This window comes from Macaca fascicularis, chromosome 7 (assembly GCF_037993035.2).
Source record: "Macaca fascicularis isolate 582-1 chromosome 7, T2T-MFA8v1.1".
Taxonomy (NCBI): domain Eukaryota; kingdom Metazoa; phylum Chordata; class Mammalia; order Primates; family Cercopithecidae; genus Macaca; species Macaca fascicularis.
Genome location: NC_088381.1, coordinates 26,478,009 through 26,503,588, shown reverse-complemented (window position 1 = coordinate 26,503,588; position 25,580 = coordinate 26,478,009). Strand labels below are relative to the sequence as shown.

General features: G+C 36.9%; 1 protein-coding gene and 1 pseudogene across 3 annotated transcripts in view; one reads left to right on the top strand and one right to left on the bottom strand.

Annotated features, from left to right (window-relative positions):
• Positions 1–25,580, top strand: part of ATP8B4 (ATPase phospholipid transporting 8B4 (putative)) — a 258,688-nt gene that overhangs the window by 109,959 nt on the left and 123,149 nt on the right. For all 3 annotated transcript variants that reach the window (XM_073995770.1, XM_015452812.4, XM_065547325.2), the window contains 5 exons: positions 864–934; positions 5,003–5,085; positions 14,085–14,243; positions 20,266–20,354; positions 22,871–23,067. In XM_073995770.1, the coding sequence (XP_073851871.1) occupies positions 864–934; positions 5,003–5,085; positions 14,085–14,243; positions 20,266–20,354; positions 22,871–23,067 (599 nt within the window). The remainder of the gene's footprint in view (positions 1–863; positions 935–5,002; positions 5,086–14,084; positions 14,244–20,265; positions 20,355–22,870; positions 23,068–25,580) is intronic.
• LOC123574724 (5S ribosomal RNA) lies at positions 18,769–18,891 on the bottom strand (annotated as a pseudogene).

Sequence of the window (25,580 nt, the reverse complement as noted above, 5' to 3'; positions counted from 1 at the left end):
CTCATGTCTCAAACTAAATTGCTAAAATTTAAGCCAATTCTTTTTAGATATTCAGACTCTTCAAAATTTTATAAAAACACTTATTTTTAAAATAAGTTTAGAAATTTGAAATAAAATCGGTAAGCACTTTACCAATTTAGAGAACTATCAGGATTCTAAAACTGAATTGTGATAGGTGATTTGCAAAGCTCAATTGGACATCAGAATAGAACTGTTTATCTCTGAAAAACCCAAACTACTCAGTCTCTGATTTCTTCCCACTGCCTTTAACTACATTTTCTCTTCTGTCTTGCTCTCTTCCTTAGTCCCTACTTTATCTTAGCTCTCCTTTCTTACTTCCTACCATCTTTTACTTTTTTCTTACCATCTTTATCTCTTTCTTAACTTCCTTGCCTCTCTTATTTTTATTTTATTTTTTTAGTTTCCTCCATCTATTTCCCTTCTGTTTTGTCCCCATCTCCTTTGTCTGCTCCCTGTTTTTAACTGATGACACTAGGTAATTAAAGTTTGTGCATATATTTCCAATTATTTATTGGAGAGAGTTTTATGTTAGTAATTATCAAAGCAAGAAAATAGAATTTATATGTTTCATTCAAAAAAGGTGAATCAAGTGGTTATTAATTCATAGGACAGCTCCTTCCCTTGTTTATGTTGTGATAGTCAAGGGGCATATAAAGGACGAACGGGGAAGAGGGAGGGTTTGGTTCAGGGCATATGACATAGAGGTAGAACAGGATCTCACTTCTTTTACTTTGTTTCTAAGCCTCTGTTGGCTCGTTAGTAATCAAGAGGTGATATACTGTAGAAGACTTTCAACCAATCTAACTTCTCAAGTATTATTTTGTTATGATTTTTGAAAATAGGCTGATTTACTTCTCCTATCAAGTAGTGAGCCACATGGTCTCTGTTATGTTGAAACTGCTGAGCTTGATGGGTAAGTTATTAAAATTGGAATAATTCGGTTGGTTTTCAATTTATTTAAAAGTAATGTCTTTAGAGATAAGACTTAACCTTGTTCAATATCTTCTTGGGAGACATAGGAGTTTACATTGCAAAGTCCATAGTTAATTACTCTGCAGTAATTTTGAAACTGTCTTTTCTCTTAAATTTATTTTCTTGCAGAAAGAGTGAGCTAAACTTATATACAGGAATAACTTTACACAGAGAATCTTCAGTAAGATTCCTCAGATGTTTTCAAAAACAGTTTCTGCTTGTTTTGATTTCAAGTGATTTTATAGGTAAAATGAGAGGGGTAGAGATCAAGATTCCCTGAGGAGGGAAGGAAGGACTGATGTTACTTTAAAAGGCAACCTTTAGGAACTGTGTCAAATGAAGACATAGGAAAAAAAGAGAGAAACAGAATATGATGCAGTTTTGATGTTGATATTAATTTATAATTTAGTTATAGACCATATAGCAGTTCTGTTTCAGAGGATTTAATTTGTCTGGCATAAAAACATTTATTGAATGTTTACATTTTAATGACAGTATGTGTTTGTGTTCTTTAGATGGAATTTATCATTTAATCCTGATATAGATGCTATGTAAGCCCTATTGTACAGACAATGAAATCAAGGCTTAGAGAGCCTAAGTAATTTGCCCAGAGCATCTGAAGAGTGAAGCCAGGACTTGAACCTGGCAGTCTGACACCAGAGTCCATGGTTTTAACTGGTGCCTTCCAAATTATTGCCATACTGAGCTATTCAAATAGTGCTTTAGTCTGTGGGACCCTACTTTGGTCAGAACAGTTTAGACACAACTAAAACAGTTCTGAGAGGAACATTTATGGCATACATTTGAAAAGAGAAAAATTCTCAAATAATCTCATCATTCATCTAAAAAACCTAGAAAACAGCAAAATAAACCCAAAAGAAGCAGTAGGAAGGAGATAATAAAGAGCAGAAATAAATAGACTTGAAAACAAAACAAAACAAAAAAATAAAGACAATCAACAATACAGAGCTAGTTCTTTGGAAACATCAATACAAGTGACAAACCTCTAAGAATACTGATAAAAGAAAAAAAAGAAGACACAAATCAGCAATATTATGCATGAACAATGGCAATTTGGCAATTTGGTATAGATCCTGAAGACGTTATAAAGGTAAAAAAGAAATACCACAAACAACTGTGCACACAGAAATTTGACAGTTTAGAAGAAATGGACCCTCTTTCTCAAAAAAAAAACAGACTATACACTTAATATGACATAGATAATTTGAATAGCTCTATAAGTATTACAGAAATTGATTTCAAATGTAAAGTATAAAAAGCTTTGAGAAAAAAAATAGGAGGTAATCTTTGAAACCTAGAGCTGGCTAGTCAGATTCTTAGACTTGACACAGAAAACATAATCCATAAAAGGAAAACCTTGATAAACTGGACTTCATGAAATTAAAAATTTTTCTTCCACAGAAGTCCCTGTTAGAAGGGCTTAAAGATAAGTTACAGACTAGAAGAAAATATTTGTAAACCATCTATTTGACTAGGGACTTGTATCTTGAATATATTTTTTAAAAGCTTCTTAAAACTCAATAGTAAAAAAACAAACCATCCCATTTGAAAATGGGCAAATGACATAAAGAGATATATCACCAAAGAGGACATACAAATGGCAAAGAAGCACATGAAAAGATGCTCAACACCATTAACTACTGGGGAAATACAAACTAAAACTACAATGAGACCTCACTACAGACCTATCAGAATGGCTAAAATAAAAAAGAGTGACAACTCCAAATGCTAGCAAGGAAGTAGGGAAACAGGATCATTTATACATTGTGGGTGGGAATGTAACATGCTACAATCACTCTGGAAAATAGTTTTGTAGTTTCTTAAAACTGAACACGCAGTTAACATACAGCCCAACAATTTCACCCCTGGGCATTTATCCCAGAGAAATGAAGACATGTTTGTACAAAAATCTGTACATGAATGTTTATGGTGGCTTTATGCATAACATCCGTAAATGAAAACAACTTGAATATCCTTCAATAAGTCAATGGTTGAAAAAATTGTGGTGCATTCATACCATGGAATACTACTTAGCAATAACAATGAGTGAACTACTGATACATGTAACACTCTGGATGAATCTTCAGAGAATTATACTGACTAAAAATAGTCAATCCCAAAGGTCACATACAGTATAATTCTGTTTATAAAATTTTGCCTTTTGAAAAGGCAAAATCATGGAAATAGAGAGTAGATTAGTAGTTGCCAGGTGTTAAGGTGAGGTGGGAAAGGCAGGGAGGTGGGTATGGCTATGGAGCACAACCTGAGGGATCCCATGGTGATAGAAATGTTCTGTATCTTAACTATTTCAATATCAATATCTTGGTTGTGATATTATACTATGGTTTTGCAAGATGTGAAACTAGAGTAAGATGCAATTCTGAGTAAGGGGGATACAGCATCTTTTGGTATTGTTTCTTACGCTGAAAATGACTTTGAAGTTTATCAAGATACTCAGGCAGATTAAGGAAGAGTGTGGAATGACAATGAAGGCATTAATCAGGAGTCTTGAAAAATACTTTTTAAAAGTATCAAGAAGGCCTATGTGTGATTATTCTTACTCTTTTGTTTTTCGCATTTGAAGGTAGAAGTGAGATAGTGGAGAGGATCCTGAGGAAGTAATTAAAAATGATGACAAACTTTGATAAATGACATGACGTAGATTAGGGCTAAAGAACTAGGGCTATCTGTCTTTTTTGGTGTGACTATTTCAGTTATTTGAACAGTTGTTTAAGTGGATGGACATGTTGACCCTTTAGCCTCTCTACCACTTATCTCACTCTTGTCCACCAAGCCAGCTCAATTTCTGCTTCATCGATGAAGTTCTTGACTATCTCAATTCCTACTCATCTCTGCCTCCTAGGAATCAGCAGGTTTTGATGAATAAGATTACTTTTAAACACACTAGCTTCAGTTATACATCCAACTTAGTCTTTCCTGAAGAAAGCTATTTTAACAATGGGTATTCCTTGAGTTGGACTCATATTGTCCTACATCATTGTGAAGTTCATTTACAGAAGGCTAAGATTGGATGCCTTGTTAGGTATCCACTTTTTGGCTGTTTAAAATGAGTTATTTCATGGGTTTGCACAAAATTCCACACAGTGATGTTTGCTTTTTTACCTACCACTTGTTTTCCCCAAGAGGATGACTATCCTTTTGGGGGAGGATTGAGTATCTTGGGTGACTTGGGTATGTATTTAATCAATATTTGTTGACTGAATGAATGTATCACTAAACATTTCCATAAAACATAGAACTCTGATAACTGATCTTAAGCTACAGTGTAAGAGAAGTAGGCTGAATTCAGTGAGAAAACTGGGATGGTAAGCCCTTAAACACAAGACATAAGTGATGGCCATAGAATCTTAACTGCTGGCCATTTATGAATATCAGAGAGCCATCTGTCCAAAGTATGTGTGGTCCCACCTATAAGAAGATGCACAACTCACTGTGATTTGCTAAGCTTGTGTAGGTTGTCTATTTTAGATTTATGGGTTTCTTGGATTGATTCTCCAAGAAAATGAAAGCTGTATTCCTTTTCCCATTTAAATTTCAGCTACTGTGAAAGTAGCCATGACCATCTTTTACAAGTAAAACTCCTATGTAGATAGTAGACTCTGGAATGATATTAGCTTCCTTTATTTGGCAACTGTGTTCCTATTCCGAATGTGTTTTGTAACTCATGCATGATGTCTGAGTAGGTTCAAATGAAACCATATTTGTTATGTCCTCTGTTCTTTCAAAATGCAAAACAGATCAGTGTGTTGTTATAAAGATGTGCCATGGGTAGAATGCCAACTCTTAGGAGCCCAAGAAGCCCTGCCCACTTTCCTGAAACAGTGAGCGAAGTGTGAATGACATTCAAAGGAGAGTTTCTTGGATCTCTTGGGTTTGGCTTTGCATGTGCTACACCCACCTGATTGCTTTGGTCGGATGCTGTTGGCTGTTCCATATAAAAATTCATGTCATGTCAATAATTTCACAGGGAAACGAACCTAAAAGTCCGCCATGCACTATCAGTTACTTCGGAACTTGGAGCAGATATCAACAGACTTGCAAGGTTTGACGGTAAGTATTTTAAACAGATAAACAAAAATCTCAAACCCCAAAAAGCAAAGCAACAAACTAATTATGTGAGATCCAACTTATGTTTCTTTTTATTTGGTGGAAGGACATAAAATTCTCCAGGCATCAAAGCCTGTAATTTATTCTCACGCTAAAGAGAGTAAAAATATTTGCCAAGGGGAGAATGGCTTTATTAGTTTATCGTTCATTTCATGCTTGTTTCCTTTTTAAATATCATTTACTTCAATCCCATAATATCCTTTACTTGCCTAATGTTGGCCTCCCTGGAGCCATATACAGACTTGCTGAGGAGGAATATTGGCTACCCTTGTATTTCTAGCTCTAGGTCTAACCACCCATCCATTTCCTGGCTCCATAACAAAAACTACCGGACCTCAAACTTCATGAAGACAGTCATCCTGCCTCATATATTTCTGTACCTTGTACGGCACTTGGTATAATGTCTTGAAGATATTAGGTGTTCAAGAAGAATATTCTGATTTATTAATCAGTTGGTCATCTGTTGACTTTTATTTTAGACCATGGTTTCAGTATTTCCATCTTCATGCCATTCAGCTGGTCCCTTGATCTTCAGTATAATCTCTCTTGCCTCTCCTTTTCTACCTATATCTTGTTCTATTCTGGTAAAGTTATTCTTAAGTTGTCATGGAACAACCGTCAGATGTTGTCCATTCTAGGGATATCTGCATTTATGATTAAGACACCACAGAGAAACGCAATACTTCAAGAGTCAAAGGAAAGAAACACTGATTGTAGGATTTTAGGCACCATAATAGAGTGCAGAGAGAATCTTTGGAGTCTCTCTTTCACTCCTCAATGGTCTCCTGCTTTACCCACTTGTCAGTCTGGCCCAGAATATTAGTATATCCATACAGATTGGCTTTATTTACTAATAGATTTTCATGAGTTTGAGACAAACTTCCAAAATGTGTTTTTGGGGGATCCACTTATGGAAAACATGGATAAGGGTCTTAGCATAATCACATGAGTTAAAGCACAGGCAAGTTTATGTTGTAAAGTTTCTCCAGTGCAGAGCTTAGAGCTTCTATTGCCTGTGCTTTGCAGTTGCTTGTAAACTCTGTCTGGATTCTGTTAATATTTTAATCTCTCTTAAATGAGTGCCTTTATAACAGATGTTTATAGAAAAAAAATTCCTCCAAATTGAGATTTAAGTCAGGGAGTAGCCAGGAAACTGAATGGTCCAAGGAATATTTTGATTAGAATAAAACAAATTACACATTTTCTACTAAGTAATTTTTTCAATGAAATTTTACTGTTATGTGAATCCAAGAAAAGTAAATTGTGTTCATGAATCAAAATACTTGCTTAAAATACCTCATTGAATATTTATGGAGTCCTAAAAGGGCCACCTAAATATAATTTACTATTACTCATTTCTTTCCTGGCAGAGTTGTACCTTTATACCTCTATTGATCTACGAAGAGGTAGAAATTCATGAGTTTTAGTGTTGTTAACCATCAAAAAGCAGAGCGTGATTGTTAACAATTATTTAGGTCCCATTCTTTCCTACATGTTTGCCCAGATAGGCTACACTATGATGCAGTTATAAGCAACCCTGCAATCTTAGTGGCATAAACACAGTAAAGGCTTATTCTTGCCCATGTCACATCCTGAGTGGGTTGGGTGGCCTTCTCCGTCACGGAGCCACAGTATCTGGACTAATGGCGTCTGAGGTCCCTGCATCGGGCAAAGGGTAAGATGAAAGAGACACAGTGGTGTTTAAATTCTTCTTCCTCTTATAGTTCATTGGCTAACATTGTTACCTGGCCCTGACTTAACTGCAAGGGAGGCTAGGAAATAACAAATATGAATACTTGTTGAGCATTAACTGTCTCTACCACACCCTCCAAGAATCATGGCTCTGTAAGTCGATGCCAGGATAATGCATAAGGAGCCAGGCTGGATTAGGTGGATTTCTTACATGGAACTATAGGATTGGGGCTAAGTATCCCTCTCTTCAGCATGACTCCTTATACTCTCAATCCACCATACCCTGCTTGGCTTTTTCTTCTTCTTATAGCAGAAAATGAATAAATAGTTATAAATTCCAGTGTGGGGCAAAGAGGAAGACTAGCATCAGGCCCCAAAAAGACATGGGAGGGCAAAGGAAAGGCCTAACGTAAAGAGACTAGGAAGGGAGTGTGAAACGATGGGGTGAGGAGGAAGCTTAAGCTTCCTGAAGTGGCCTTGTAGGACTGAGAAGGAGTGCTGGATCCTCTCCTCCTGGAAGGCAGGTGTCTGGGAGAGGGATCAGCTGGCATGGTAGTTTTAAAACGTCTTTACTTCAGATCCTTTCTGATGTAAGAAACTGGAACACAGTAGCTCCAAATTTAAACCAATATAAGTGGTTTTGCTCAGGCTGAAAACACTTTCCTCCCTTAAGATTTTACAGAGGAGGTAACAGGTCTTGAGAAGTTAAAGGACTTGCTTATATATAAAAATAGCCATTTAAAAATACTTCACAAAATTTACTTTTAAGGTGTGTTAATAATTATTACTTACTAGATATGACTTGAATTTGCTTCATACAGAATGGGCAACTCACCAAATCCCCAATGAATAATTGTTTTCCCCAATAAAGGCAACACAGAGCCTCCCTTTTTTATGATTATATATACTTAAACTGTGGTCAGCTTTTCAGAAAACATGTAATGCCAAATTCATGAGGCTGGTACACTTCTGGGCTAAAATCCAGGTTTCTGTTAAGTTTACTTTTTCATTTTAAAATCTTGGGCTGCATTTCAATCTACCTTAAAGTTCAAGGCAACAGGGTGTTTTATGAGTTTATTCTAATAAATAAAAAATATAATTTCCTGTTTCTAAGAAAGCATCAGAAGAATGAATAGATGAATTGAAGGAAAATAAATTAGAAACAATATACAAATTAGATTCCCCCCAGTTAGCAGCCAAATTTAAAGACCAAGAGGATGATGCAAGATGTGGCATGGAAGCCTTTGAAAGAGTTACGACAGTTAATAAACCCTAAATCCTTCCCATGATTGCTCTTGGTTTCCTTGGCCTTCAGTTATTTTCTCCATCCACTTCTTTCCAAGCCCTAATTTATGCATTTCAATTTTAATATCTCTCTCTCTCTCTCTCTCTCTCTCTCTCACATACACACACACACACACACACTCCACTATCCGCACATGGTTTTCTAACTACTCCATTTCACCATTCTTCTCTTTCCTTTTTTTCCTTCCTGTATTCTTGCTTACTGTTCTCATCTCATCTTCCTCCTTCACTTTTTATCTTAGCTATTTTCTCCACCTGCAGTGTCACTTTTCTGTCATTCTTTATCTTTGTTTTAATCACTCTCTCCATAGTAATTGGTGTAAGTCTTTATTAAGTACCTCCAAAGTACAAGATGCAAAACAAAGTATGTAGAATTATAAATGATCTCTCCATATATTATCCAGGTTCTTTGATCCTTTGCTCCTTGTTCTTTTTCTACTCCCTTTTTTGTGTCTTCTTTATTCACCTTTGTCCTAATGAAATATCAATAGATTACAGGTTTTCCTCTGGTGATTGGAAAAAGACTTTCTTGACTCATGGGAATCAAAACCAGATATTGCATCCTTTAGTTTAAATTAAAATAAGATATCAACATTGTGTATGTTTGACAATGACCTGGCTAGCTTTGGCAAGGTATAATAGATGAGACAGATATGTGAGGCACACTCTTTACCATGTTCTATCTGTGCTAAGTATATGTTTTAATTTGTGACTTCTGGGCAAATCTGGGTATGGCATTATTTTTGCTTCTGGTTACTGTGTGTTTTTTCTTCTGAGACTTGCCAAATACTTTCTTTAGCACCAAATTACAGTTTTCTGTCCTTGAATCATAAAAGCACATCTTCCAAGTATCTAAAGACCTGAATTTCCCACTCCTATCCCCAGAGAAGTTCCCACTGGGGACTCCACGTTTCGGACACATAGGGTCAGAACTGAGATGGGTTGAAACCTCAGGATGTCTCTGGTGAGTCTCTCTGCCTCCTCACTTTTGCATCTATATTCAAAGATAGTGTCTTTCTGGTGAGCTGATTTCTTTCATCCATATGTGTACAGTCACCCATTATTCATTTAGCAAATGTATGTTTAACACAAGGCCAAGGGATTTGTTAAGCCTAGGATACAGTGGTTAATAAGTCAGGCTCAGGCCATGCTTTTTTAGAGCTTATTTCCCAGGGGAGAAGACAGACTTGAAAAAAGTCTCATCCTTAAAGAAGCCTTTGATTAGGTAAAGGTCCTAAAGTTCTCAGGCCCTAAACTTGATGTTGATATGTGAGCAAGAGCTCACTATGTACCAGGCACCATGCTGAGTAATTGCACACATTATCTTGTTAAACCCTTACAACTCTTGAAGGAAGAGATTATTGTTAGCTCAATTTATGGATAAAGAATCTGAGACCCAGGTAAATTGATTAACTTTCCCAGTGTCATATGGCTGTTAAGTGGAGAAGCCAGACTATGAACCCTGGACTTTTGGCAAAGCCTATTTTACAAAGGACACAAAAGGACACAAAACCCCAGGTTGTAAACCAAAGTAGAAAGACAGCATTGGAGAGTTAGGGAAAATTAGCACAAGAGCTTAGCTCCTGATTAGGGAAATAAATGAAATTTTAAAATATTCTAAACCCGAAGGTCCAAAATTAATTACCAGAGATCAAGTCCATCCAGGACAAGGATGAGGTCATGATATTTTTAAAACGTAGCAATGTTCTCAGTGATTTTGAATGTCAAGATCCCTGACAAGAGTTTATAGAAGACTTGGCCAAATGTAGAGATCAGTGCACACAAGAGAGTTGGGTTTTGGCAGGTAAATCCATTTATTTGAAAAGTTCTCATGCAAATATTTTTATACATTTCAAACATCAGAAAAAAATGATTTATGGTCTCTTGAATTTTGTAAGAAAAGATACATAACTTGATCTAACATTATAGATCAAATATAATATAAAAAGAGATTGAGTGGGCCTTGATTTTCATGTTAAAGTCTTATGGGAATTGAAAAGCTTTTATAAACAAGTAACTGAAATACTTGTCAATTATTATTATGTAAACTGGACATTCTTATTCCTTGGGGAAATCCCCGGATGTAAATTGTCGAAATGTGTTTAAGAATCTTTTGCATATTGTTACTGACTGAACTGAGATCTGTTTTCTGCAACTCCTGACAAGTTTACATATTTTGTATGACTGTTAATGCTGAATTCTGAACCAGGGAAAGGTTGACTCTTTATTCAGGAATCCTTGTATATTTTGTGGTTCTTTCTAAAGAATAGCATGTGTGTAATTAAAACATGGAAAAATAAGCATCTCTTTTTGGTTAAAAAAATAAAATAGCTTGGTTAGCATCTTGTGAGTTTTTTTGCTTACCAGATAGCTTTCCTGTTCACCTGGACAGGAGCACACCCCAACAGCACAGCTGACGCATGAGGCATAGATTCCACGTAAAGGCGGAATCTTTACTGCTGGTGCCGACATGCCATTATGGTAATGATGGATGGGTGAACCTTGACAGTTGAAGAGTAAAGAAGCTTTAGAAAATAGGAAGGTGACACTCTTCTTTCTAAGAAAATAAATAAATATTTGTCACAATCTTCAGGGCAAACAGTAGTGGGCAATCTCTAAAATGCTAAGAAACTCTTGGCTAGAGAAATTTTTGAACAGCAATATTGATGTTTTATTTGCTGGATAATTTGTCTTATGGAAGAGTTGCAGTACAGATAATCAGTAACTATTTCTATTAATAATGTACACAAAGAGATGAAGCCAGCTTCTCTGGAAAATCATAGAATATTGGGCACTGAGTTCCATGTTTATGATAAGCTGCAGACTTTCTCTTTGAGGTTAATACTTAACTCGAGAAGTCTGTCGAGTTGGTAATTAACCAACAATCCGGCTGACTAAATCTAGAATGCTTAGGAAGGTCCAGAATGAGATCCTGTAGATTTTTTTCAGTGTGGGTCTAGAGCATTTCTGTGTGAGTGTCAAATGGATAGATTGCAATCTGCTTTCATGTCTTCTCTTCAGAGGGGCAAACAGATATGAGCAGCTAGTTTGGTTGTATTTACACTTCATTATTGACGTGATTTTCTTCCAGCTTTATTATTGCCCATTAAAGATGACTTTGTGCTCCAAATATGTATTCAATAAATGACTATGTGAGAAATGATGTGATTTTTTCCTAAACTGTTTCCTCATCGACTGTCAAACTGACCATTTACATCCTCTTTCTCTTCTCTGATTGAACTAGCAAAAGGAAGAAGGGTCCTAAGAGAGCTTTCCCCTCATCCTTGTTATGCTTCATGGCTAGGCTCTCATTTTGGTTGCTTCTAATGCACTTTAATGCTCCCACCTGTTTTCAGTACTCTCCGATCTACTCGGCTCCCGTTAGATTTAGGCCAGAAACTAAGCCCCGCCTGTTGTGCCTCGGCTATTTGGTTTTCTAGTCCTTCATCACTAACATGGAAATATACCTACTTTGTCCATTTTTCTTAGATCTGCTCTAATATCCATCTCATCTCTTAACCTCTCTCTTGAAATCATCTGAAATTTTTTTCTATCCATCTCTTCGACAAAGATCCTATTATGTAGATAGTATAATAGTTTATAGGAATACAAAGGTGAATACAGTGCTCCCTTCAAAGGAATCTGTTCATCCCTTTTGGAAAGTGGTACAAAAGAAATTGGGAAGTGTGTGTTTTATGCTAATAGAGCTTAAAAAGGGGAAGCCGAGCACTTCTAATGATAAAAACAAATGTAGTTTGGCTTTGTTCCCACCATTTTGTTTTGACTGGGGCCTGTATTTAGAACTTACATCACCGAGACCACACTCTTTGAGAAAGGCTGAATTGGGGCTTAGCCTCCAAGAAACCCAGGCAGTACCCCTTGGCCCTACTGCCTGTTCCTGTCTAGAACCACACCCTTGGTGTGAGGCCAGCGAGGAGCGAGCCAACGTGTTTAAGGCTGTATTTGCCTCCATGTCAGTCTTTGCTTACGACAATAGAAATGATCAAATGAACCTGTTTTTTATATTCCTGTTGGCAGGGATTGCATATCATGTTGTTTTTGCCCAAAGCACATTTTTTTTTTTTTTTAAGTGGCTCAGTTTGAAGCCTGAGAAATTGAGTCTTGGGTCAAGAATCTGAAATAAACTTTAAGTGTTACTGTTAACCTGTTATTTTATGTAGATTTTGCTGGTGATAGCCAATTCAAGATTTTACAATTCAGAGTGAAAATTGGTCAAGAAGAAAAGATATTGAATTCTGAAAATGTCTCCTCATCTACAACATAGTTGTCCAAACAACTTGAGCCAGTTTAAATCGGTTTTAATTTACTTTTTACTATCAGTGATAGGCCATAATGGAGCTAACCAGAATTCAGCCCCTTCCCTTGGCAAGGTTATTTGTCTTATCCAAATCCTCCTGCCAGCAGTCTCTATTTAGCAGTGGGAAATAGGGATGTCTGGGAAACTGCCAGTGAGTGCCTAAGTGGAGAGGCTTTAGGCAGTACTTTTGTTATACTGGGGAAAGACAGGTGGAGGTTGGAAAAGCGGCCCTGAGGCCGTGAGTGAGTCCCTCATTCCTTTCACAGTTTTATTTGCTTTTGCTTTTTTAATGCAAGGGCTGTTAGTGATCTGGTTGGTCAGGAGTGACCAGTGGCCTTGTGGCAACTGGCTGCTGTTACCTCTGTTTAGTAGTTTTAAAGGGAGTATCCTAGGGAGAAAGGGGACCCACCTAAGAAGCCTCTTTTAAGTTCAGACGGCAGCTTGGAGAGTGGATGGAGTCAGTGTAATGTAGATCTCTAGGCTTACTTGGTCCCCTTTCTCTTTAATCAGTGCTAAAGATACAGTCCCCTTTTTATTTTCCAAATGCTACGTTTTATGTTTCAACTTGCCCTTTTGACTTCTGATTAAATATGAATGTATTTTTGTTTGTTTGTTTTTGAGAGAGAGAACTTTGTAGGTACTAATCTCACCCCCAACTCCGACTCAAATCCTGACTGGATCTAACCACAGCTTCCTTTTTCATATCTCCCCTCTCTTTTTTCCTTCCTCCCTCTGTTCCTCTCTCCCTCCATTCTGTTCTTTTGTGTCTTTGTACTCATTATGTATAATAATTTTTCCTCACCTTTTGCAGTGGATATGTATATTAATCTAATAGTTATGTTTTGTGACAGGGTCCGTGAAAGATTCTTTGTGGTTTCTTTTTCTATCTAGAGAACCCCCATCCTAAATGTATATTTTCATATTGAAATAATGGAACGAATTGATTCATTGATTTGGAGTGGGCATGCCTTTGGTTTGGAATTAAAGAAACTACAAACATCTTCTAGGGGCAAGTTATATGGTGCCTTTGAGAGTCCCCAGAACTCTGAATCTAATCAAGATAAGAAGCATAGAACAGCTGAAAGGAATCACACGCATTCTCAGACACATGTGGCAAACAAGGCCCAGGTTTCTTTCTGGTGCAATACAGTAGGACCTCTGAAATCCTGATTATGAGCTTAGAAAGATGGTTAACTTTTGTTGTGAGACTGGAAGTATGCTATTTTAAACTGTGTAGAAGTTCACATTTAGCTGAAAGAGATGGAATAAGAGAAACTTTTAGGACAGTCACTGCTTTATCTTTTCAAAAATTATTTGTTATTAACTAGAAGTAAAGATATGCTCTTTATTTTTTTTTTTAAAGAAAAAATATCCCATGGCTCTTAAGGTTTCTGTTGTTATTTGTTTTCTTTTTTTAAAATTTTTATTTGGACAGTACAGAAAACTGTGTTTCAAAATAGTTGATGGCTTTCCATTTCTCTACCTCCCAGCTTATTTTTTCTAGCACAATTCTGTGTATGTAACCCCGTGCTGTTAAAGGGAAACAGTGGTGAAACAGTGCTGTGGGCTTCTGAAGAGAATTTTGGGTGAGTCGTAAAGAGGTTTGTTTTGTTTTTTTATTTTCCAGGGATTGTTGTCTGTGAGGCGCCTAACAACAAGTTAGATAAATTCATGGGAATCCTTTCTTGGAAAGACAGCAAGCACTCCCTCAACAATGAGAAGATAATCCTGAGAGGCTGCATCCTGAGAAATACCAGCTGGTGTTTTGGAATGGTTATTTTTGCAGGTACAGCATGTGACCCAGCTCTATGGGAACCTTACCTGCAATGTACACTAGCACAGTCTACGATTCTCCAAGTTCTGATGAGCACAGTGCTTTCATTCCATGCGAAGTAGTGCTCTGGAGCTGGCTTCAGATTGTAGGACACCAGGAGAAAACACCATTGCTCTGAAAAGAGTACAGGTGGCCGTGCTGTATGAGGAACTACTGCCATCTTATTCTTAAAGATGCTGGAGTTTTAACTAGACAGTGGGTGCTAGATACCTACTGCTTAATTTTTCTTTATTAACCCCATCTTAATCACCTTTGTCATTTTATGTATGAATCTGCCTTTAAAGTGAGTAAGAGTATGAAAGAAAGCCCCTGGCTGTGCAGTTAATTTTGTAGTTTGCAAAGGTCAAGCAGACCTTTTGGAAAAGGCTTCTTGATCCTGTAATCATTTCTGTTTATACTCCATAACTTTTTCCACTGTTCGTAAATAGGAGAGTGGGTTCTGGAAAGACTGTGCATGATGGGGGTGGGTGGGGTGAGGGGAGGTGCCTCTTACTCTTCTTGCCCACCATATTTCTTTTCTCTGCTTTATTTATGTAGGCCCAAGGTGGCCCTCTCTTGCTAAGAAAGCTTACAGTAGCACCATTTCATAAAGCCACTCAAATTGTACTCATGGCTTCAATTGCCAGCCCTTGATTTTAAAAGTCCTGTTTATTGTGACACCAAATTAAGATGTGTTTTGGGCCTCTTGACTATGTGCAATCAAAATTGGAATGTTTTTCTTAACTGACCTTCCTCAACAACAACAAAGTGTTCATTAAAATCTTAAAAGTGTTCCAAACCTAGAATTGTTCTCCCAATTCCTCTAAATACTGTCAGCTGTCAGTGTTATCAGTGCTCTTGCTGCTTGGGGCACTGCCGTTGTAAAGACCTGGGAAATCCCTAGAAATGAGCTTTTATGTTTTAGTTGGGGAAATAAACATATGATCATATATTTCGTTACACAGATAAAGAGAGAGCTAAGCTTGTCCATGAACATTCCTTTAACTTCCTACTTAATGATGGGGAAATTTCATGGTCTTCTGATGGGAAATACCCTCCTGACTTGCTTCCTGTGATCATAGAGATAGAAGTGCTTCATCCTATGGATGGGATAAAGCCCCAAACTTTGCATTTCTGTGATCTTGTTTGGAATGGCTAATTCAGGACTCAAGTTCAGCTACAGTGTTTCATGCTAGGGCAGCTGTTGTGAACTACTGAGAGGCCAAGTTCTTCTTTGTAAGGTTCCTTTATGGGAAAATGCTCTGAAAAACATGGAAGTTGGCTGATAAGTTGAACAGGCCTCCCTCCAAGGAATTGTCACAAAGTTCACAGAATTTTGATTGGGCAGACCTGAGTTTGGATTTATTACTATTTTTTTATTTATTGTTATTATTATTATTATTTTTACCAGCTATAGGACTGTAAGCTTTGGTTACTTACACTTCCTAAGCTTTAGTTTTTTTTCTGCTGTAACATGGGGATAATAATGAGTACATTAGAGTCATTTTAAGTGCTCAATGAGATAATGCATATGGAAAAGGATGCTTGACAAATGTTATTTTCCTTCCTTTTCTGCTTCTCCCTCCTTTCAAATTTAATTCAGAGCACCCAGCCTGCTCTCTAGGCTGAGAGTTGGAAAAACTTAGTGCTCTCTGGACTTTGGCAGCAGGCAGCAGGGAGAGAGGGAATACTCCCTTCTCTTGTGATTTGGCCACGGTATTCACTTGCAGGGGACCTTATCAAGTGGATATTTGTAAAGCAGAGCATGCCTGCATTGACTTTAGTCTGGTTACAAATGTTGGTAGAAAGCTTTATTAGAATGCTGGCAAACAGAAGAATTAGTGGTTGGCTTCGTCAGTGTCAGAGATGTACAAACGGATGTCGCAAAACCTCTAAGTCTTAAGACATTTAGTTGGGGAACTAGTTCCAGGTCAACACCTAGGTCTAATGAAAAATATCCAATGAATTATTAAGTATTCTTTCTGTATTATTACTCTAGTTATACCTACCACTAGGAATTGTGCAAGGAATATAGATAACACAGATATGGTTTGCTTTACAAACGTATTATTTATGAAGGTCTAATATATATTAATAGCTAGGCTACACTTCCCTGGTAATGCCTTCTTTACGCTTAAGAGAGGAGAAAATCTTGTTTCTGAGGGCAGGAATTATATTCATTTAAACAGTCTCTAGGAGTCTGTACCATCTTGAGTGCACACTGCATTTTTGTCCTAGATGTCTTCTGTTTGCCTCTCCAGATTTCCTCTCACCTTTTTCCACCCTTCTTTCTGCCCTAGGAGGCTTACTTGTGTGGTTTATATTAACAGGTTACCTTGTACTTCTGCTTCTGGCTGGGCTTTGTCTCAGGGCTCCCTAGGACGAGATCAAAAGGAGAAAGGAGATTACAGTCAAGGTATTTACTCCTTCAGGCTGCATTCTTGTATGGTAACTTCAGGCTGGCCAGATCTATCAGCAGAAGGCCACTCTTACTCTAAGGGCTGCAAATTCCTATCACCTCTTTCCCTTAGGGTCCAGTAGCCATTCTTTCCCTTCGTCCCTTCTGGCTCAGATGGAGAAACAGCTTGATTGCTACATGCCCTTCGTTAATGCACTAACCTTTTGTTTCCCCTATAATCCCACCTACGCTTTCTGTGAAGAGTTCCTTTATAAATAAACCTCCTCCAATTATCTTTGTTCGATGTGTCATCTATTTCCTTTTAGGATCCTGAATAAGACACAGTCTTAGATATTGGTTGACTATTTCATATAGTTTTAGAAAATAGTAAAGACCAAGAACTTTAGAATTACTTACGTCGAGGTTCAAATTCTCACTCTGACACTTACTAGATGAGAAATCTCACACAATTTCAATTCTTTAAACTCAGTTTTATTATTATTGAACTGAGGATAATAGTCCCTAATTTGTTAGTTTGTTGTAAGCATTAGTTGAGATAATAGGTGAAATGTAGATGTTCAAAAAATTAATTTACTTAAAAATTAATTTACTTACAAATTATTTATTGAATGTCTACTATATGCTGGGCATTATCCTACTTACTCATTGGGGATTAAAAATGTGAACAAAAGCAAATGTAGTACCTTCACTCGTATGATTTTCAGTATGGTAGGAGAGAGAAAGAGGTATTCATCTCAAGCCAAAATCATATCAATGGCCAAGGCCCTGTTGCAGGAGTAAGGAAAGTGAGGTCAAAAAAGAAGACCAGTATGGGGTATGGAGAACACAGATGGATATGGGACTGGAGACATGGATAGGGGCTAGATCACGCTGGTAGACCTTGTGGTCAGTATCCAGAATTTTGATCTTTATCCTAAGAGCTTCGGGACACCATTGTAAGTTGTCAAACAGGTGGGGTATATATGTGTTAATTGTGAAAGGCTTAATCTTGCCAAAACTGTTTGTAATGTTTGTAAATAGACAGCAGGTCCTGGGGTTGGGGAGGAGGAAAAATATTGGTTAGTTTTGGGGGCAGAGTGGATGCAGGGAGACAAAGTTTCTAGGTTTTTACAGTTGAGAGATGACAGTCCCTTAGATTAGGGCGGAGATTGTGAAAGGAAAGGGAAGTAGATAAATTCAGAAGGCTTTTAGAAAGTTGAATTGACAACCTTTGATGACCAGGTTTGAAGGTGAGGATGATAAAGTTATCCACTATGACCGAGGTTTCTTCCAATCTTCACAACTGGATGGATGGTGATGATACTGAGATAAGAAGCTTGGGGAAAGATTGTAAGCTAGATTGGACAAGGGCCACTTGAGAAGCCTTAGAAGAATCCAGATGGAAATATACAGGCAACACAATACGTAGGTTTAAATATATGGATTTAGAGCTCAGAGGAACAGCATGAGCTGGGGATACACATCTTGTCTATATTATTAAAACTATTAGTCTTAAAGCTACGGTCTTAGGTGACATTGTCCAGGGAAGATTGAGTAAGAAGATAAGGTGACCTATGCCTGAGTCTTAAGGATTCTCAGTCTTTAGTAAGTGGGTAAAGGGAAAGGAGGGTAAGTATCACGGAAGACAGGAAAGGAGCTACCAAAGAGGTAGGAAGAAAAGCAGGAGAACATTATAACACAGAAGCTAAAGGGAGAGTATGTTTCAAAAAGATGGAATAGTCAACAGTGTCAAAGATTGCTGAGTGGTCAAGAAGTTATGGAGGATATTGATGATAACACCAGATCTGTTTTGGTGTTGTGATTGGCCCAGAGACTAGGTTGAGTAACGAGTGGGAGATAAGAAAACAGAGGCTGTTGAGTGCAGAAAATTCTTTCAGGGTCTTTGACAATGAGAAGAAGAGATGTGCATATAAACACTTGTGGTTATATTTACATAAGTGCTTAACAATCCATAGAGAGGATTCCTTATTAGTCTGTGTGCATTTGTGTGCTTAATGAAATGTACATTTTCAGCACCTAACTGGTCTTTCCGTATTTCAGTTTTTAGCAACCACAAACTTTATGTGTTTTTTTTTTTAAAGCCTACAGCACCAAGTATCCCCAGGCAGTCTCCCATCCAAGTACTAACCAGGCCTGACCTGCTTAGCTTAGCTTCTGAGATCAGATGAGATCAAGTATGTTCAGGGTGCTATGGTTGCAGACTATTTGGCCTTTGTGATCTTTACCATAAAAGAAATATTTCCCATCCTCAATGTTCATATGATTTTATTTTATTTTATTTTATTTTTTGAGACGGAGTCTGGCTCTGTCGCCCGGGCTGGAGTGCAGTGGCCGGATCTCAGCTCACTGCAAGCTCCGCCCCCCGGGTTTATGCCATTCTCCTGCCTCAGCCTCCGGAGTAGCTGGGACTACAGGCGCCCGCCACCTCGCCCGGCTAGTTTTTTGTATTTTTTAGTAGAGACGGGGTTTCACCGTGTTCGCCAGGATTTTAATAAATGATTCTGAGAAAATGTGGGTGGTCTCCTATACACAGCAGTAGCTAGGAATAGGACACTGGGATGCAATTTCCAACTTAAGACAATGAATTGTTATGAAACCTCAATTATTGCTTCTGTTTTTCTCTTACATAAAGGAAAGTCTTTTAAGGATGTGCCTATCCTTCCCTGACTTCTGGAGTGGTATATAATTTTGGGTGTGCCTCCCTTTTCTCCTTTCTTTAATTTCCCCCTTTCTCCTATATTAAATGGCTCTATGGATTGAAAATCATGAGAAGACTATGTGGAGAGGAAACACTAGAGAAATTAGCTTTAATTAAAACTTAATTGCTTTTATTTAGCATTTTCTCTGTCCACAAGGAATTTCTTTAACAATATTTTTCAATATTTTTATTTGTTCATCATCTGATAACCCACTTCTAAAGCAGTTGATTATATGCTTAGAATTCCGGGAACAAGGCACTTATCATGGGATAATGTAATTACCTGAAATAAATCTAACACAACGTTTAAGACAGTTCTTGTCTTTGCAAAAATTACATATTATATACATGCAGTATATGATACACAATAAAGGTTTAAATTACTTGCTTATGTATTTTGGGGGCTATTCTAGTTTCTCCTTCAAAGGGACCTCAACTCTTTTTGGGAAACTGATTTGATTTCTTATTTTTCCATTTTTTACCTTAGTGTTCTGAATTGTGTTTGTTGCTGCATTCTTTTTAATATTTCCAAATTATTCCTCACTTTTCTTGACTGTGTTATCTTTAACTATGTCAAACTAGAAGCCTATTTGTGCATAGACTTTGAAAAAATAGCTTTACTTAAACCTATCAACTACAAGTTCTGACTGTATTTATCCTGATCTAAGAAGACCACATCTCTTGCAGTTTCCAGGATTGTTGTTAACCTAATTGTTGAGAATCGTATACAATTTAATGGCCCTTGTTCTTAATAAAAGTTAAATTATTGTGAAAAATATATATTTTTTTCTTTCAGAGACATTTGATGTGAGCAATAATAAGAATAAGAATACATAATCATATCATTTCAAAGTTATTTACTTTTTTTGTTTTTGCAGGTCCTGACACTAAACTAATGCAGAATAGTGGTAAGACAAAGTTTAAAAGGACAAGCATTGATAGATTGATGAATACTCTAGTACTATGGGTAAGTTACAAAACTAGGCAATATCACTAGTCGTTGTTATCTTAATATATTTACTGTATCTTGCTGGGAATTCTTTAAGAAGCCTATATTCTCCTTGTGGAGTTTGTTTTTGGGGATTTTGCATTTGAGGCTCAGTTACACTGCCTTCTATTTTCTAGATTATGCTAATTTCTCAATCAGTGGTAGAATTTATCATGAGAGGTAGGTTAGTGTTTATGGAAGTATTCATGGTCTTGCAAATTCCCCATATCCCAAGGATTTGTTTTTGGAAAACCAAACATAGTTTTTAAGGCAGTTTGGTGTTTTTGTTATCTTCCTTTTTTTCAGATCCTCTATACATAGCTTATGGTGGGCAGGGCTGGCTTCATGGGCGTGTAATCTGTGTAACCACACAGGGCCCCACACTCAGAGGGCCTTATGTTTGGTTTATTGAACTTCTGTTGCCATCTAGAAATTCTTAATACTTTTAGAACAGAAGGTCCCACATTTTCATTTTGCACTGAACCCTGAAAATTATGTAGGTGGTTCTGGTTATGAATCCTTTGAGCCGCACCTCACAGTTCTCCTCCTTCACAGAGACCTCTAACCTCCTTAGCTCATGATTATCTTTCTCTTATTAACTGTTTTTTTGTTTGTTTTTTTACTTCTGATTCTTTTGAAATGATCTTCTCTACCACCCGATTACCAAAAATATTCAGATATTCCTTACATTCCATCCTTTTGTCAGTTAAGCCTGTGCTACCTCTTATTATTGATATAATATCTAGTCTTTGTGTAATACTACTTTGTCTGCTTGTATAGGGGTAAAATTCGAAGACAGCCACTTTAAAATATAAAGACTGTGACTTCAAACCATGTTTTCACATGTACCCTATCACAGGCTCACAATCATAAAGAGTCTGAGCTCAATATGTATTTGCTTACCTGATATGTAATAGTTGTACTCTGAATAAGGAAAGAAGGAAATTAGCACTTGCTGTGCACAAAATATTGGCCAGGCTTTGTGTTTTACTTTCAGTATCACCTGCAGACCTGGGGTTTTCTCCAGCAATACCAGTCACCTTCATACAGAGCCTATGAGACCAAGAAGACATGCCCATAAGGGTTTGTTACCCTTCTGCCCCCAAGGAATTTCTCATTTAAATAGCCCTGACTCCACTTCAGGGCATGCAGGGTGTGTCTACCCACCACAGAGCAAACTGACCCTATCTTTCATGCTAGAAAATAGGATGATCCATTGGGGAGTTATAAGCCAAATCAATTCTTAAACTATGGCATTTTATGTATTTTACATTAAATTTTAATGCTCTAAAGTCATGTTTAATTAATTTGTAGTCTCAGCCATTAAAGAGGATACTATAATATAGGTACCAAAGTCATAGAAGTTTTGGGGATTCACAGTCCTACTTTTCTCTCATATATGGTTTTCTAATATACTTTAAATCAGACTTTTCTGAATCTTTTCTTCTTATACACCTATTCTTACATGCCCATATTATGGAATAAGGAAGAAAGCAGCTCTAGAATTTCTGAATATTCTTTCTTGGAAGAAAAAGGAAATAGAGGAAAATCCATTTCTGTTCTCTAGCCCTACTCTTCCCTCAACATTGGCTGGTCTCAGCTCCCAACATAGTGTGACACTCAGCTGAACCAAGTCTCCGCAACATCTTCTTCAACTCAGGTCTTAACCATGTTCACTGAGTCTGTGGCCTTTCCTTTCCCAGGAAGGGTTTTAGACTCACTGTAGATTGACCTTGTTGTCTCTCTAGTTGTTATACCCACAAATATGTGTTTTTCTAATTCTGTTACTAATAACAATGTAAGTGTCTGCTAATGGTTTTCAAGTTGCTTCCCACATTTATATCCTAAAAGTAAAGTATACATGTCATGAAGTATTTTAGTTATCCTTACATTTCTTGTTGACCTCAAGTAAGGATTGTGTGGCCAGATCTATAGCCAAGAGACTTGGTTAGTCTGAAATTGTTCTTTATCACTGATATTTTCTTTTGCATTTATGCCTTGGGTGGCCATATAATTTATCATCCAAACAGGACACTTTTGAAGGTGAAATGCAACATGATTACTATTACATCTGGACAATGGTTGTAAACTGGGGCCATCCAGGACAAATCAGTGCATATGGTCTCCTTTAATTAAGCCACCTACTTACCACAAATTGAGGATGTGAAGTTGTTAACTATGTGAACATAGACAAGTTACATAGTCTTTATGGTGCTTCTATTTTACTTTGTTTTTAAACTGTAAAGTGGGAATAATGACTGTTCCCATCTTAGACCGTCAATGGGCAGATTCAGTGAGAAAATGTATGTAAAATATTTAGCTGAGTTCCTGACATAAAAATTTGAAATTTTATTCATATGACTAATGGTAAGAAGAGGTTTGCATACTTGCTTTTCAAATGACTATTTCTTGGAGTTAGACGCATAATTAGATCATGTTGATATGACTAATTTTGGGTTCAAGTTAACCTTAACCAGACTTCTATCTTATTTCAGATTTTTGGGTTTCTGATATGCTTGGGAATTATTCTTGCAATAGGAAATTCAATCTGGGAGAGTCAAATTGGGGACCAATTTAGAACTTTCCTCTTTTGGAATGAAGGAGAGAAGAGCTCTGTGTTCTCCGGATTCTTAACATTCTGGTCATATATTATTATTCTCAATACAGTTGTACCCATTTCCTTATATGTGAGGTAAGATGAGAGTTTATATTTTAATGAAATAATTTCATCCAAACCTTTGTTTCCAGTAATCATTTTTGTTTGTTTTAAAATTTCAGCAGTGCAATAGATATCTTGCTCTTAACTGCTTATGATTTGCGACATCTGTTTCAAATGGGACAGCTTAGCTGTTTAATCTGTTTAACTTTTATGTTTTCAAATTATAATAAATGTGGTTCATTTTCTTCTTGATTTGATTTGGTTTCTTAGAAATGTTTTTCTCTGTAAGACATGGACTACAATATAATCTCATGTAACCTGATCAATTAGAATTGGTTAATTTTGAGTAAGAAAAGGAAGAACATTGGGGAGATCTATAGAGGGGGTGCCTCTTTGCCACTAGACTGGCTCTATAGATACATGGATTCAGGTCCTGTTCTACCACTTACTAGCTCCATAATCTTGGGCAAGTAACTTCGTCTTCTAGTGCCTCAGTTCCCTCATTTTAAAAATGAAGAAAATTATAGTTCTACCTCATAGGATTGTATGAGGAGTGAATACATGCCTATAAAGCTCTAAGAATTCCTAACACATTATAAAAGCTTAATGAATATTAGCTTTTCCTATTATTATTAGTAACTATAAGTACATACATAAAGGAGTTAAAATATAGTAGGTGATGCTAGTCCATTGTAAGATAAGAAGTATGATTGATACCTTCTACTACAATTTGATCTGTCAGGATTAGATTTGATCCCATAAATTAGAGCTAAGGTGGTCTCTCTTTTTGCCTCTCTGTCTCTCTACATACACAAAGAACACACACACACACCTCTTTATTTAGATACATGTATATGCATATATGTATATGTGTGTGTATTTGATAAGTATTAGAAATTGGCCCTAGAATCTGTACCTGGGACATTCTTGATCATGATCCTAACCAGACTGAGCCAGACTGTCCCAAAAACACTGGAGCCAAGATGGGACTTGGTTGTTTGACACTTTCTCATCATCGATACTTCAAGAATACACAAAATCATCAGCTCTAAATCCCCACTTATTTTTATGCACCCCTTTTTATCTCTCTTCAAAAACCTAGCTATGATGAAGCAAGGGAAGTTTAATGCACAAAATCCACCCTTGTTTTGGATAGTGGTCAGGAAACTGAAATGCCAAGTTGTGGGAAATTGACTTGAAGTAGTGGCATGTGGCCACAATACCACAAATTGCTTTGGGCTCTCTGGAGCTGTGGTCAGAGAGGCTCTATTTAAACTATATCCTACTGGCCCATCTTTGATTTTGAGGACCTCTCATGCTTGTATCCAATTATAAAGTCTGTAATAAATCCTGCTCTTTGCCGGAAGAGCTACAGTCAGCTTTTATAGCATTCCTTTATGTCCTAAATGAATAATAAATGTGCATAGTGGCTTTCCATCTGCACATATGCAGTTTCATATGTCCTCACGAAGGACGTATATTCTGTATACATTCTTTCTTTGAAGAACATTGGCATTTTCATTTAATGATTTGAAAGATTGATTTTTTTTTTTAATGATACCAAAGGTAGATTCTCAGTTTGGCATTCCTTATACTTCTAATGTGCCATGGTTCATTAGACAGAAAACGTATTTGTAATAGTTCAAACCCAGTTTCTGGTCTTGGTACTGCCACTAAAAGCTGTGTGACCTTGGAGAAAGTGCTTGACTTCTCTGTGCCTTGGTTAGTTTGTCAAATATGTGCTTCCCCATTAAAAAAAGGGATTAAAAGATTAATTTCTGAGTTGCTTTATCCTCCACATAATACCACCTTACCTTTAGGTAACATTATATATATATATAAAGTGATTCAGCATGATACTTTATCACTTAAAAACTACTTTCTTATGCATTCTTATAATTTTCAAAATTACTAATGTTCTGTAATATACCATGAAATATGATACCTTAAGACTCTGTGAATGCTTTTCTCTTTTTATTAGCATTTTATATTTTACACGTCCACATACTTTATCTCATTCATGTTGCCCAACAATCTTATGAAGTAGGATTTGCTGAACTGCTTTCAAAATGATGAGAGGATTTGCTCAGGATCGTGAGCTAATGAGGGACAGAAGTCTTCTGAGAGTTGGGACAGTGTTTTCCTCTATCCCTAAGCTATGTATGATTTATTACTCAGTGAAGAAATCAAAAGAAAAAAAAGAGTCTAGAGTTCTGTCCTAGTTGTAAGGCATGGAAATTACGAAGATAAATGAGAGCCTTTCTCTCGCCAAATAAGTACAGTGATTCTGATCTTAACTCGAGGGAAAAAGCATTCCAAGGAATTTCAGGTTACGCAGTCCTAAAGATTGAGACATAGAAAAAGAGAACTCCCAGGTATTTCTGTCCAGAATGATGAAGACCTTCTGCCAAAGCTTCTATTAGGCTTTAGAATATGTACAAAGAGTAAATTAGTGCCATATGTCACTTGAGGATAGAAGTTCAGTATTTGCTTTGAATGGTTAGCAATTGCAGGCGAGGAAAGGACATTTATTTTGGTAGGATGTT